Source organism: Ambystoma mexicanum, chromosome 7q (assembly GCF_040938575.1).
Source record: "Ambystoma mexicanum isolate Mex_15411 chromosome 7q, UKY_AmexF1_1, whole genome shotgun sequence".
Lineage (NCBI taxonomy): Eukaryota > Metazoa > Chordata > Amphibia > Caudata > Ambystomatidae > Ambystoma > Ambystoma mexicanum.
The window spans coordinates 799,046,468-799,061,414 of NC_090941.1; the positions used below are offsets into that span (position 1 = coordinate 799,046,468).

Here is a 14,947-nt window from a genome sequence, read left to right on the forward strand (position 1 = left end):
TTAGTCCTCCCCCCTTGAGTGTTACTCCTCCTTACTACTACTCCTTCCTACTCACTACTCCTTTCCCCCAAAACTACTCTTCTCGCTACTATCTCCTCCTTCAATACTACTCCCTTCTCCACTCTGCTGCTTCTCCTCCCTCCACACTCCTACTACCACTCGAATACAAACTCCACCCATCTCTAGCCCAGACAGTCTTTCACTCAACACATTCACTCCCTACTCTCCATTTAAGCCCTGCTCACTTCCGCACAGGCCTGCTGCTTACCAGCAATGGCGGCCCAGTAAATTGAATGCACTTATTTGTGTTAGGGGACCTGAGTCCCATGGTTGCAAGGGCTTTGGTCTCTTGATTAAGTACTCGGTGGTCTCGGGGGCGCTCAGTGACGCGCGTGCATGCTCGCCACCATCACTCAGCAGCACGCGATACTCTGTATGCTGCGCATAGATGGTATTGCTGCGTCCCTCTCTCTCTGCTGGTCGGTCTTTGCCGGGAGTGTTTTGTGGAAACCTGGGGCGCTGTCTGCTAGTGGTCAGGTTGCAGGATTTCTGCGGATGGCATGCATCTCTTGGAAAAGGCTTTGACTTTGATGCTTCTTGTTTACTTGCTCTGATGGTTGGTCACTAGAAAAAACACAAAAAGGCTGGGAGACCTTGTTGGGGAGTTAGGGCATGGGACAAAGGTGCACTGCTCAAAAACAGACTGGCATATGGTGGGGGGACAGGAATTCGAGCCCTCTCAATTACTGCCGTCCTCTTTGGAGGTGGACTGGCTGTAGATTTCTCCCTTGTATGCCTCCGACTCCCAGCTGAGAGGAGTTCCCGTCTCCCCTTGACAAGAACAGGGTACTATCACAGTTGAGTCTTTATAAATTGGGATCCCTTAATATTTTTTGCTAGACATGGTTTCACACTAATAAAATCATAATTCCTAATTTGGTCCGACAATGCAATTCTATATGGCAAAATGTTTCTAAAAACCATAATATCAAATGCAGTTTCGTCAAATTCCATAGATTTAATGAAACCTTGACTTTCCTTAATAAATATTTGTACAAATTCCAAGGCCATTTATGTATTTGAAACACAATGTTGTGCTGTCATTGCAGGAAAACCTGGCCTAATAAGGGGCTATATTGGGGGCTATATTTTACAAGTTCCATTTACTCATTTCATAGACACCCATCTACTGTTAAAAGCAATGAAGCGTGAAATGCAATAGATTTCATGAATTGAAAAAAAGCAATAATTCTAACGCTCCTCAAATCACTCCAAATCTCGGGGGTGGTTTAAGGGTTTGTATTGAAATCTCATTTGGCTCTATGGCCGTCCTTATCACTCTCAGATCAATGCACCTCCTCTCTAGCCAAGACTCCCTTGGCCCCAGGTTAGTATGTAGTGATTGTTTCATCCTCCAAGATCACCTCATAGGGCAAGGTAAGTTTTGTGGTCTCATATAGTACCTTTCAGACAATAAAGTTGGCCTCACTGTGCGTGTCTCTGTAATAGAAAGCGAGTGAGCTTTCGGGGTGTTGGTAGCATAGTAGGAAGTAGCGGAAATTGTGGTGTGGATGAGGCCAGGTCAGATGCACACATTGCCTGTGTTTCAGTATGAGTTCTACTATATTCAGAGTGGGTGTGATGGATTCACTTGGGCAGGTTGGTCCTAAGAGATGCCGCAGGGTTGAGAGATTTTTGATGGGTGCATTGGATGTTGATAGTAACTGGACAGAGTCTGTTTAGTATACTAGACCTTGTGTGTTGTGTGATGAATCTGAGTCATCACTTCTTTCCCGGCGGTAGCCTCTCCTCATGTGGCCAGGGGACGGCAGCCGCTACCTAATCCTGACCCTGGGGGAGGCTATTTGAGGGAGGATCACACGAGGGGAGGCGACCCTCATGGGTTGTGGGGTATGATGGGGGAGGGATTGGTATAATCAGATGAGACATAGTATCCCCCTTTTCCTTTTAGGGATGGCCCCTCCATTCCTCATGCCTTAATGGCATATTGTGGTAACCCCTTCAACATCCCACCAGAAATGGAAAGTGAGAATTGCAAGTCCATGATTGTTAGAACCAAGGGACAATATTTTAGTAAAGGTATTCCTAAGCATTTGTCTTTGTCAGTTGAGGGAATTGAGGGAGGAGTTGGCATTGTCACAAGAGCTGTGCTAGATTTATTGGTGGCACACCACATAATACTTTTCCAGCATCTGGTGTGTCAGATGGTCGTTGCACAGTTAGATTTAGGCTGAATAAATACAATTTAGGTTGATCATCTTTGAGGATTGAGGTCAATGGATGGTTCTACCTATGAGAGTTGCTTAGGTATATGTGTGTGGCTTGTGAATTTGTTACAGATGCACCCCAATGCAATGGGTGAGAAACAGAATGTTTCATCACTACACACTGTCCATCAATACAAAGCAGGAAGCATAATGCCCCACCACACAAAACTCAACTAAACAATAGTCCCAAGGATGGTCACCCCACGGAAACCAAAGAACTAGTCAGGATAGAAGGATACGAACGTCTGAATACACAGTCTTACCAAGACGGATCCACCAGGACAACACATCAACACGACTCCGACCCTGAACCATTCAAAGCCTTAACCGACCAGGGTCACACTAGATAACCTGAGAATAGTTATTACCCACCCAGTCCCACACCTGAAGATTAGGTTGAGACGCACCTACCAATCCAAACTACTCAATAGGATACAGTTGGATCAGCGCAACATCACCAAAGCGAGTCGGCCCACGAGGAACCAGCAACATCCCAACCCACAGGTATACAACTGTAACGGAACCATAAGTACCTGAATAAGGATACAGACCCCACTAACCCAACCCTCAATCTTCTGCATACTTAAACCCACACAAAACCACACAACCATGTCTCTCCCAGCAATCCGCACGCACTTTACCACACAGCATCAACAACACATAAACTTTACCCACAGCACTCGAGGCCTTGCCCCGATCCGATACTAGCACCAAAGCCCAGCACTCGGTGTATACCGAGCTGAAGCTGCCAACAGCACACCACCTCTCCGACTCACCTCTTCCCGACTAACCCTACCCACCCTTCCTGTTTACAGATCCGCCAGAGCGCCTGGGGACCAATTCCGTTGGTGACGGTGCGCTATACAAGTACCGCTAACATAACATAACTTGCTAATGGCATCCCACAATATCCTGTAATGACAAATACTATATAAATAAGTCCTTTAAAGATAATGGGACGAGGAGGAGGAACGAAGTTATGAAGATCGCAAGAGCATTGAAGCCCACGCCACGCTCTAGTTGTTGGAAGGAGTGGCACTGTGGCGGGAGCTTTAAATCCCTAACAGCTGATGAAGCCAGAGAAGCTGACGGGAGCAGGTCGCTGCCGTTGGAAGGAGAAACGGCTTGGCAAGAGCCCAGCTGCATGTGAAACCCGCAGAAAAGAGAGGAGCAGACCAAGTGTTGCTTGATGCGGAAGGCCTGACGGTCCCGTCAGGAAGGAGAAGCGGTAGAACCGGAGCCCTGCATTGCTTTGGCAGCGACAGCGGAACTCTGCCCCAAGTATGTGGAAGTCAGGCGACAAGGGACGGGACGCTCTCCTGACTTACCAGAGTGTTGCAGCAACCACAGAAGCTCGTGAAGGACGCCGAAGCAGCTGCACATAACTGGTGAGCCCAGCTGGGGAAGATGGGATGCAGGGGCGCTTCATGGCAAGTGCTGCATACCGTGGGATGGGGGGGAGCCTTGTAGAAGAGATTGAGAAAGGGTCGCTGACTAACTGGATATCAAAAGCATGACAAAGGCTGATGCCTGCAGTTAATGAGTCTAAGACCCACACTTGAAAAGAGAATTGTGAACCTTTTGTAACATACAGTCCTGCCAGGAGGCAATGTCCGGCATTTGCGAATCTGGGATTCGCACCCAAATTGTGTGACTAAAGAACCTGGCAGGGTGTACACCAGGTGTTTCATGAGACACAGAATCCTAAAGAAGACCCATGCCCTTGGGATTGTGAATTGAGTAGGAAAGTCCTGGCAGGAGAATATACCAGGCAGAGCCAAGTCTGTGAAGTGAATTGCAAATATCTGGAAGAGGAAGTTCTCTTCTTGAGTTAAAAAGAACCTGGACTTGGTTATATTTTTTGAACTTTTGTTTTGCTGAAAAGAAACCTGAGGAAGGGAGACATCCCCAGGAAATGTGAACACTTTGTAAGTGGAAACCTTTGTGTTGGAGTTCATATTATTGAACTTGAACATTTGACACCTTAGAGTTACTTTTAAAATGTGAGGGCCAGAATAGGATTTCAGACATAGGACATTTTGCTTTGGACATCTCTACATTGGACAGACCCTTAGTTTTGGTTGAGGTAGGGAAATACCTCCTAGAGCAGGGACAGCGAGGCGTTTTTCCAACCCTCTTATTATTTGAATAAAAGTCTATAACAATCAACATGACTCCTCTGCATACACGTCTCACTCCTGGTTTATCACAGTTCTCTGATCGGGGATGAATGTTGTGTGAGTTTGATAGATTTTAGTAGGGCGGAGTTTAACAAGAGAGGGGGAAAAGGGAATGGGGTTATAGCTTAGAGAATTCGTCAGGTGTGACGGTAGAGTTCTTTTTCTGTTTTACATCTCGTGGGCTGATGTCGTAAGAGGAAATGGGCGTCTGTACGAGGTACCCCCAAATTAAATTGTTTACTCGCATGGGTACAGCTGGCCACTCTCGATTATACTGTCGTGGATTGGTAATCTATGTGCCTGGTCTCTGTGCAAGCCGAGACTCCTTATGCATGCATTGTGCCGTGTGGTATGTTCAAAACCTTCCATCCTGAGGACTCTGACCACTGTGTTTTGTACTCTTTGTAGTTTTTGCATGTGGTACCCAGGAGTCCAAGACCTAGACTCCTTACATAGATTTGTCTTGTTGGGACTTTTGTTCTCCCAGTCCAAATTAAAAAAGCATGGTGCTTGCAGTTTGGTTCATGGACAATCACATGTGGGAGAATGGGAGGAGCTTGCCTTTGGCTATTTCGTATTCAGCTTGTTTCTACACTAGGTGAAAGATTTAAGATTTGATTAAAACACATACATCTTCACGTATTGAAGTATGCATCGTGCCCCTGCAACAGCATGATGATCATGCGCATTGCACATGCTTGGTTTGGAGGGTGGCACAGCCTGTGCTTTGTTGATGAGCTTGGGGGGAGCCCCACATTTCATGTTACATTTCATGTTACGACACTGAACATGCAGCCTATTCCAATGTCCTCCCCCGAGCCACATGCTTCCAGTTTTAGTAATCTCCTGAGAATCATACATCTACGAACTAGGGATAATGCTTGCCCAACCGGGTGTACTAAGCTCAAATAACTTAGCTGGGAACCAGCCACGCCATTGCCACGCCATTGCCCTAGAAACTAGACAGTCAGGAAAGAAAGAGAAAGAATATACCTATTATTCGCACACGCACCCATACACTTGCTCATTCATTCATAAACACCCATTTTACGAAATACACCCTGACATGCAGACAAACTTAATAAACATGCAACACCGTCTCTCTCTCTCTCTTTCTCCCTCTCCCTCTCCCTCTCCCCCCACACAGACAGGGAACCGGGAAGCTGGGAAAGCTTCCTGTTTACTAACTTGCGCACTGGAGCCAGAGGGCCTCCAACTCGCACCTCAACCAGAGCTGAAATAATTTCTTTCTGATGTTAGAGTGCATGAGTCTGCGGTTTGAGGGCCTCCTCCACCCCCGCCCCCCAGGAGATAGGCCCCCGCTATGCCAGTGTTATGTTAATTAAGTATTGTAGTGGACTTTACATGCCAATTCAAGATTAGGATACAGCGCTAAAGACCTGGTGTCCTCGGCCAGACGGCCCGCAACAAAGTCCCTGTACCGTTGGCGTAAGTTCTGCGACTGGTGCAGGGTTAAGAAGGTGGATCCTTTTGCATGTGACATTCCCATGGTTTTGTCTTTTTTGCTTTCTTTGGCTGACAGGGGCTTGCAAGTGGGTACCGTTAAAGGTTACCTGGCGGCGCTGTCCATATTTAAGCGCTTGTCTGAAGAGTGTTCCTATTTTAAAATTCCTTTAATGGATCAGTTTCTGAAAGGGCTCACTAATGTGTTCCCTCCGTCACCTTTCCAGGTGCCCGGTTGGGATTTGAACCTTGTTCTCAAGTTTCTGATGGGTGCTCTGTTTGAGCCTTTGCATTCATGCCCTTTGAGACTGTTAAATCTTAAAACTGTATTTTTGGTTGCGGTCACTTCCACTCGCAGAGTGAGTGAGTTACAGGCACTTTCAGTTAAGCCACCATTCACTGTGATTCATAAAGACAGGGTTGTCCTTAGAGTTCGTCCTTCCTTTCTTCCGAAGGTGGTGTCGGAATTTCATTTAGGCCAGAAGGTGGTTCTTCCAGCGTTTTATCCTCCTCCACATCCTGGTAAGGAAGAGGAGAGGCTCCATAGGCTTGATCCTAGGAGAGCGTGAAGCTTTTATATTGCACGCATGTCCTGGGACAGAGTGGACGATCAATTCTTCATTGGTTACGCTGGAAAGCGTTTGGGACTAGCTGTGATGAAACAGACTTTGTCTCGCTGGATTATTTTGGCTATCTCTGAGTGTTACTGCTTGGCGGGGTAAGGACCCACCGGTCGGCTTACGGGCCCATTCTACCAAGGGTATGGCTGCCTCTACTGCCCTACAGAGGGGTGTTCCTATTCGTAACATCTGTGATGCAGCCACCTGGGTTTCGCTACATACTTGTGTACGTCACTACTCCCTCGATTCCATCCGGGGACCGGATCTGGCCTTTGGCAAGGCGGTCCTTTACTCCGCAATTTGATTGGGCATTCTAAATTTCTGTTTTCTAAATTCTTTTCCCACCTCCTTGCATTGGTACTGCTTTGGGAGTCTGTCATAGATATGGAATACGTCGGAGGACCCAATCCCCTCGAAGAACAAGTTACTCTCTTACCTGGTAACGTTCTTTCGATAGGATGGTCCGACGATGTATTCCATATCGCTGCCTCCCTGCCTTCCCCGCTACAGAATTTCTTATGCGATTGCAGCTTACGTTTCCGCAAGGCTTTGTGTGTCAGTCTGGCACAAGACTGGTGCCACACGTTCTGGGAAAAAAGTATAACTGAGGCTACGGGCGTCGTGCGTCCTACTTATAACATCTGGTGACGTCGGCCGTCAAAGGAGGTCCTCGAGGACGGCGTATCAACGTCATCGACGCAGGACGCAGACGCCGAAAGATTTTCTGAAGCAGCACAGCTGTGGCGATTACTGTCATAGATATGGAATACGTTGTCGGAACATCCCATCGAAAGAACGTTACCAGGTAAGAGAGTAACTTGTTCTTCTCGCTGCTTGCGGCCCCCCAGCCGACTCCACAGGCAGTTCGGTACCAGCCCCTGGCCTCTGTACGTACCCCAGCCCCCGGCTCCAACTTCTTCTCCGCAGGATCAGGAGGAGGAGGATCCGGACACACCATCCTCAGCCAGGGCCTTCCACTAACGTCTTGCGAGGCTGGCTTAGTATCTGGGCCTACTCCAACCTGAGGTCGAGCAGCCGGCAGAGGGGGTTCTCGCTGAAGTCCTCACGAGACGCCCCTCTGCCAACACAGGGATTCCACTGCAAACCGATGTAGTCTCCCTGTCCAAGAAGGGTTGGCTCAAGCCCCATTCGGTCCAGCCGGTCAACCGACGCCTGGACGCCAAGTACATGCAGATGGAGGGGATACACTCTTGCTCTCGACCCATCCTCAGCCACACTCCTCGGTGATCGCTGCGGCATCACTATACTCCAAGCCTCAGCCGCCTCCTCTGTGGCGCTGCTAGGCAAGGAGGAGATGATCTTGGAGACGTACAGCAAGAAGATCTACTCCAATGCCTCCTTGCACCTGCGTCAGGCCAATACAGATGCCATGCTGGCTGCCGCCAACCATCGGTTATGGTGGGAAATTGCGGACTTCCTCCCGGAACTCCCCACCCAATGCCAATCACGTACATATGGTGGGTTCCGTGGCTTCCAGGAACGCAGATCCAGACAGCCAGACCGCTCGGCATCTCAGGACCAGCGCAAACAACAAAAAGGAGGGGTCGGGGGGAAGTAAGGGCTTTTTCCAGTCCCCCTCCTCAGTGTTGGCCCTACTGTCAGTGGTCCTGTTAGCCGTGCCGCACACGAGACTAAGGATGAGGATTCATGTGCACTTCGCGGCCTCATGGAATCTGGAGCGGGGCTCGCAATCCGAGATCAACGTTCCTCCATCTCTCCACCTGGACCTAACTTGGTGGTCCATGGACTGCAACCTACGGACGGGCAAGCCCTTTCGGCCGCCCTCTCCGCAGGCCACCATCACCAGACTCCTTGTTTGAAGGCTGGGGAGCCACTCTGGACAATCTCTCGGTCCACGGCACCTGGACTCGAAAGGAGCAGGAATACCACATCAATTGGTTGGAGCTGAACGCCATCTGGCTAGTGCTCAGAGCATTCCTACCACTTCTCAAGGGGAAGGTTGTCCTCGTCCAGACAGACAACTCGACCAGCATGTATTACGTCAACGAGCAGGGAGGCACCAGATCCCCTCTTTGCAGACTGATGATCAGCATGTGGGAATGGACCCTGAAATAACATTTTCCTCTCGGCAGTCCACCTCCCAGGGGAATCCAACCTGGAGGCGGACATGCTCAGCAGGCTGGCAGCAGACAATTATGAGTGGCAGCTAAACAACCTCGTTATTCAGGAGATCTTCAACAGGTGGGGTCACCCCAAGTCGATATCTTTGCCGCCTGACCGGTATGAGGGCCTCCGCCTTTCCTCCCACTCCCCTGATCCACAGGGTAATTTGCAAGATCAAGGAGTCTCACCGACTCCTCATTCGGCAGCCCAAGGCTAATGGCCCCAAGGCAAAGGACGGCTCCAAGACGTGTCTGCAGTTGTCCGCAGGGGAAGCCAGTGAAGCCAGCCGTCAACAGACACCAACAAAAACTGTAAGTGTGGCATGGGCGGGGAGTAGAGCAATTACTCTGCTCCAGAAAGCCCTTGCCACTCTACCTTACCTTTCCTTTAACATAACATAACATAACATAATAGCGTCACTGTGTTAAAGTTGAATCTAGAAAGTATGACCTAATGGCGTCACTGTGTTAATGTTGAATTTAGAGGGTACTCCCAACATCATTGAGTGTGCCTTAGTAGCATCACTGTGTTAGAGTTGAATCTAGAAAGTATGCCATAATAACGTCACTGTGCTAACATTGAATCTAGGCGGTATTCCCAGCTTCACTGAGTGTGCCCCAATATAGGGGCACTGTGTTAAAGTTGATTTAGGATGGTGCCCCAATGGCTTCACTGTGTTAAAGTTGAATCTAGAAGGTATTCCCAACATCTTTGAGTGTGCCCTAATAGCGTTGCTGTGTTAATGTTGATTATAGGAGGTACGCCCGAATAGCACTACTGTGTTAATATTGAATCTACAAATGTGCCCCATTAGCATCACTGGGTTAAAGTTGAACTTACAAGGTGCACCCTAGCAGCGTCACTGTGCTAATGTTGAATCTAGACGGTATTCCCATCATCACTGTGTTAAAGTTGAACTTAGAAGTATGCCCTAATAGCGTCACTGTACTAGAGTTGAATTAAGATGGTAAAGGGTCTTTAGAGGGTATTCCCAACATCAATGAGTGTGCCCTAATAGCGTCACTGTGTTAAAGCTAAACTTAGAAAGCGTATATAATAGCGTCACTGTGTTAATGTTGAACCTAGAAAGTGCACCCCAATAGCGTCACTGTTAAAGTTTGAACTTAGAAAGTGTGCCCTAATAACGTCACTGTGTTAAAGTTGAACTTGGAAATATGCCCTAATAGTTATGTTGGCAATACCTTCTAAATTCAAGTTTAATACAGTGATGCCGAGTGTGCCTGGTCGCATACACTTTACTGATTACCACAATATCACACTACTACGCTTACTCTCTCCTATACACCATCATTCAACTAGAACACAGCAGTACTATGACACATTCGGTAAAGCTGTTCTCATACTAACATGACTCATCAAACTACCCATCATCCTAATAAAACACAGCAAGATAGCACATACCCGCTAGCTTAGGCGTCTCCTCGGGCCTAACGCAGCCAAAACTCAGTCTGGATGTCCACCCTCCAGACTGAACACATTCAACTGATGTCCTCAGCACCACACCTACTGCTATGAAGCAGCTATCCTGCAACAACCACACCAGCTGCACATCTCTCTCTCTCTCTCTCTCTCCCTCTCTTTCTCTCTCTCTCTCCCTCTCTTTCTCTCTCTTTCTCTTTTTCTTTTTCTCTTTCTCTCTTTCTCTCTTTCTCTCTTTCTCTTTCTCTCTTTCTCTTTCTCTTTCTCTCTCTTTCTCTCTTTCTCTCTTTCTCTCTTTCTCTCTTTCTCTCTTTCTCTCTTTCTCTCTTTCTCTCTTTCTCTCTTTCTCTCTTTCCCTCTTTCTCTCTTTCCCTCTTTCTCTCTTTCCCTCTTTCTCTTTCTCTCTCTCTTTCTCTCTCTCTTTCTCTCTTTCTCTCTTTCTCTCTCTCTCTTTCTCTCTTTCTCTCTCTCTCTTTCTCTCTTTCTCTCTCTCTCTTTCTCTCGAGGGCGTTCAACCTACCAGCGCCTTGAGATCATACCAATGATACATAAGGCGCTATACAAATGCAAAATAGCATAACGTATATAATTATAATTGTTCTTTTATAACGCGCTTAATACCAGAGAGATTGGTTTCTACGCGCGGAATAGGGATTCAAATCTGTGTTGCGCTGCATTGTCTTCCTTCCAAAGCAAACCTGTTGCCCCTGAGCTATACCCCCCTCACCATGAGAGAATGTTAATTATCCTCGCTCCTCTCATTTAAAAGATTGTTTATATGTCTTATTCCACTGCTATAGTTCATTTCTCTTTTGTTGGTAAATTCTTAATAAAGATTATAATTCAAAAATATTTAATACAAAACAAATAGGGAGATTCATCACAGAAATTAAAAAGGGAATTGCCTTTTTTGCAGTTAAGTTACAGAGATCTATGTAAACTAATGAAACACTAAACTATAGAAGAAGCAATGTTAGCGGATTATGTTAATGTAGAAATGACAGCCATTTTCTGATCTATTCTAAATGTGCAGATTGACGCAGGCTATATGTATATGTTTGTAACTTGTCTTTCATCAAAGCAATACTTAAGCACATTGATTACAATCTTGGAAAACCAACAACTCAATGTTATGGCTTTTGAGGAGAACTTGCGCTATAAATGTTGAATTGGTAAAAAGTGTGATTTGTGGGCTGCAACACCAACAACAAGGCTTAAACCTTGAGTTGCAGAGAACATTTGTAGAGGCGGGGTGTTGAATGCAAATTATACAGAATATTGAAGTCAATATATTTGCAATAAAGCAAAGAATTACCTCTCTGATTCGTGCATTTTTGCCTACTAGTTTAACCTAAAATGGATTTTGCTTGGCATGAAAAGGATATCATAACGGTTAAATTGGCACAAATGTATGGCTAGAGGACTGCACACAATGAAAAGGCTTCATCCTTTGGTGCAGAGGTAATGTCGGGGAGGGTAGAAAGCAAATTATCCACAATGTTTAAAAGGGAGGCTGTAATAAAGCAAATAATTGACTATTTTGCTTTACTCCTCTCATCCTGCTTTTTTTGCACATTTGAGAGCTTGCAAGATATACAGAGACGGGTTGACAAAAGAGGAGGGGATTTACATTCCAAGGGAATGCAGTTTGCTTCAGAACAAAAAACCTTAGGGTGTTTTTGCAACCTGTTCTTGTAGAATGCTACATACTCGCCTACTGCCACCACGTTACACTCAGAATGTGGAATCACAAAAGTGACCAAATTCACGGTGTAGGTTTTTAAAATGCCAGCTTGCTGTACAAAGTTTAAAAGAATTAGGAAAGTTTAAATAATGCTGATTAAGTAATTTTGAGCTAGAACAACATCTACATTCTAAATTAGTAGAAGGACACAACGATGTGTAAAAGTTGCCTGGCACATTTTGCTTGAATTTGATTTTTTTGGTAAAAATGTCATTTCTATAACAAGACGCTCCTGTAGATAATACATAGTTTGATCAAATTGAAAAGGTTTTGCCTATAGCAAACGGAATTGGTGTACGTTGAATACCGCGTGGCAGAAAACATTGAGGATGAAAGGGTTCTAATTAATGTGGGGGGAGTGGTTATAATTAATGTGGGGGGGTATGAGGGCTCTGCCGGGGGTATCCCTGCATATACTTGCATTGAAATTACCTAAAAGAAAAAAAACCTCAGTTTTCGTCTATTTTCTTTCCATTACTAAATAAGGGTGTGTCGCGCAAAGGAAAAATGTAATATTTTAGAGGATTTTCTGTGATGCTTGTTTTAAAAGTATTCAAAATGTTTAAATAATGCCTATTACATATCTTTTTCGATTTGTTACAAGGACAGGTGAGCAACCCTTCAGATAAACGGACCAGCAGACACTTTTACTCTAAAAAAAATAAAAAAATTTTTTGTAAATAAATATTATAGGGATTATAAAAATTCCCAACAAAAAATGGAAAACAGACGCATACTAATATGCAGAAGAACATTAAGCTAAATGTCAATTTTTTGATTTTCAACGAAGTATGGATTACAAAACTAGATTTGTTTTTGCGTTAAAATATATTTATACTCCCTAAAAATCACTCTACTTCCAACTTCAAAAGATGGGCAATACAATTCTTATAATATCTGGAGCTCTGCAGATCTGCATGTGAATGCCTTTAATTCAAAACAAAACTACTCTCTCCAATAATTTAAGCCAATCTGTTGTGGGTGGATGGATAATTCTGTAAGGATATAACAGTTGGTGACAAGGTCAATATAATGTCAGAAGAACAATACAATATTTGTCATGTCTGCTGAGCTGCGTAGATGGATTGTGTTCCAAAAGATGATGGTATACATGTGTGGGCCTTTGAAATCTGATGGAAAGTGATGCATAAATAGCAACTGTATTTAATTTATATGTTCTTCTCTTACAGTCTTGACTCCACCTACCAGTTCTAATGGGACAGCCCAAGATACTACAGCCCTCCCTCAAACTGTGCCTTCTTCTAGTGCAACTGCAAGCACCAATGCACATACAAACACCAATGCAACCACTATGGCACCTGGCAGTAATGCCACATCAGTGACATCACCAAGCAGTAAGCCATACATTATATTTTTATACTTTTAAAGAATAAATGTGGATGTGGCGTTTATAAGCAAAAATAATTAATTACGAAGCGGCACAAAGGAATGATTTACAAACGCTATATGGCAAGATCATTGTTTTTCATACTTTCTTTTCCACAAATGGTTATAATCAACCTCTCGGTACTATAATATAATTTCTAAAGCCTACTATTGTACCAAATGAAATAATTCATAGGTCTGACTTTTAAGTCTGCTTTCAAAGACAAATATTTGTCTCGTACAGCTGTTTCTGCAAATAGATTTGTACATGTAGTAATTGCTTTGTGTCTTATTGCAGAGTGGATGTTTGTAATAGCGTCCATTATTTATTATTAAATACTTAAAAAGGAGGGGTGGAGCTTTCTGTTCTCAGGAAAATTAGCTGCGTGCATGTTCACTGGCTCTACCACGTACTCCACGCATGCCAGGAGTTTGACATTTTCACTGAGAAGACTGAGGAAATCTAGGTGAGTACAGGGCAAAGTCTGGGTTGACGCTTGAAGATTCAGGATGGAGGATATGCATTGCTGGACCGCAGGTAAGGGGAGAATTGTTGTAAATGGCCATTGAGAAGGCCACCTGGCGGCGCAGGCAAGATGGCTGCTTGAGTCTTGAGCACTGTCCCAACCCCGGGCTTCAGGCGGTGATAATGTGATAAGATAATGCGATCCCTGCTTCTGGATCAAATTTAACTAGGTGGGAACCTAGGGTCGAGCGAGGGGTCGCTAAGCGAGGACCCGAAAATCTCTGGAGCGCTCTTAAAATAGCCGGGAGTCGGCTGGCGCCCCTCTCCCTCTGCTGTGCACTGCTCACCGAAGGAAGAAAGTGAAACTGCTGCACCCGCAGCTTCGAGGAGCGAAGCAGCTGTGACCTGGGCTGTAGGAGTGGCGATGCCATGGCCGTGGTAGTGACTTTGCCGGGCTGGTGCTGAGGGAGCCCCCGGGTCCAGCATGTGCGAGGAGTGGGGTGAGGAGGCCCCCCTAGAGCGTGGTCTCCCCTGCCCAGGCCAAAGCAGGAGCACACCCTTGCCAACGCAGGCTGGGAGACTGGGAAAACAACAAACTACGCGACAGGTGAGGAGGCAGGACAAACACCAACCCCCCCCCACGCAAGGAGAGACGGCAAAGCTAAGGCTCCTACGATATGTGCTGGGGGCTGGGTGCAGGGGAAGTAAGGTGGCCAAAGCCTGGGGGAGGAGCTGACCACCCTGTGGACCCCAGAGCGCATACGGAGGCCCAGCGGGGGGAGTGAGATAGGGAGCCTGCAGGGAGGCATCACAAACTGGAGTCTCCCCCTCAGGTGCAGACAAAAGTGGTGGCATGCTTGGGGGGACAGCGGCCCATAAATCGGGCACACGGCAACACAAGCAAGAAGAAGAAGAAGAGGAGGAAGGAATGGACGGGGGGCAAAAGGGAAGGGGGCCTGAATCTCGAGGCCTGCCGAGGAGGAGTAGATGCATCACAGCACACAGCAGTGACCAACGGATTAGGCACACAACAACGTAAGCCCCAAGAAGAGGGAAGAACGACTACAAAGGAGGCCAGAACTGAGGCCCATGGGCGAGAATTAGGTTTACCACAGTATCCAGTAACATAGGTTGGACACCTAAGGGTCTGCGCTGAGGGTGAGACCAGGCCCTGCTGTAACAGACAATCATTCTCCCGCAAGACGGGATGCGCC

At 46.3% G+C, this 14,947-nt stretch overlaps 1 protein-coding gene across 2 annotated transcripts in view; it reads left to right on the top strand.

Moving 5' to 3' along the window:
- The window catches only part of TMEM123 (transmembrane protein 123), a 628,355-nt gene that overhangs the window by 219,529 nt on the left and 393,879 nt on the right, over positions 1 to 14,947 (top strand). For both annotated transcript variants that reach the window (XM_069639063.1, XM_069639062.1), the window contains exon 2: positions 13,072 to 13,236. In XM_069639063.1, coding sequence (XP_069495164.1) covers positions 13,072 to 13,236 — 165 coding nt within the window. The remainder of the gene's footprint in view (positions 1 to 13,071; positions 13,237 to 14,947) is intronic.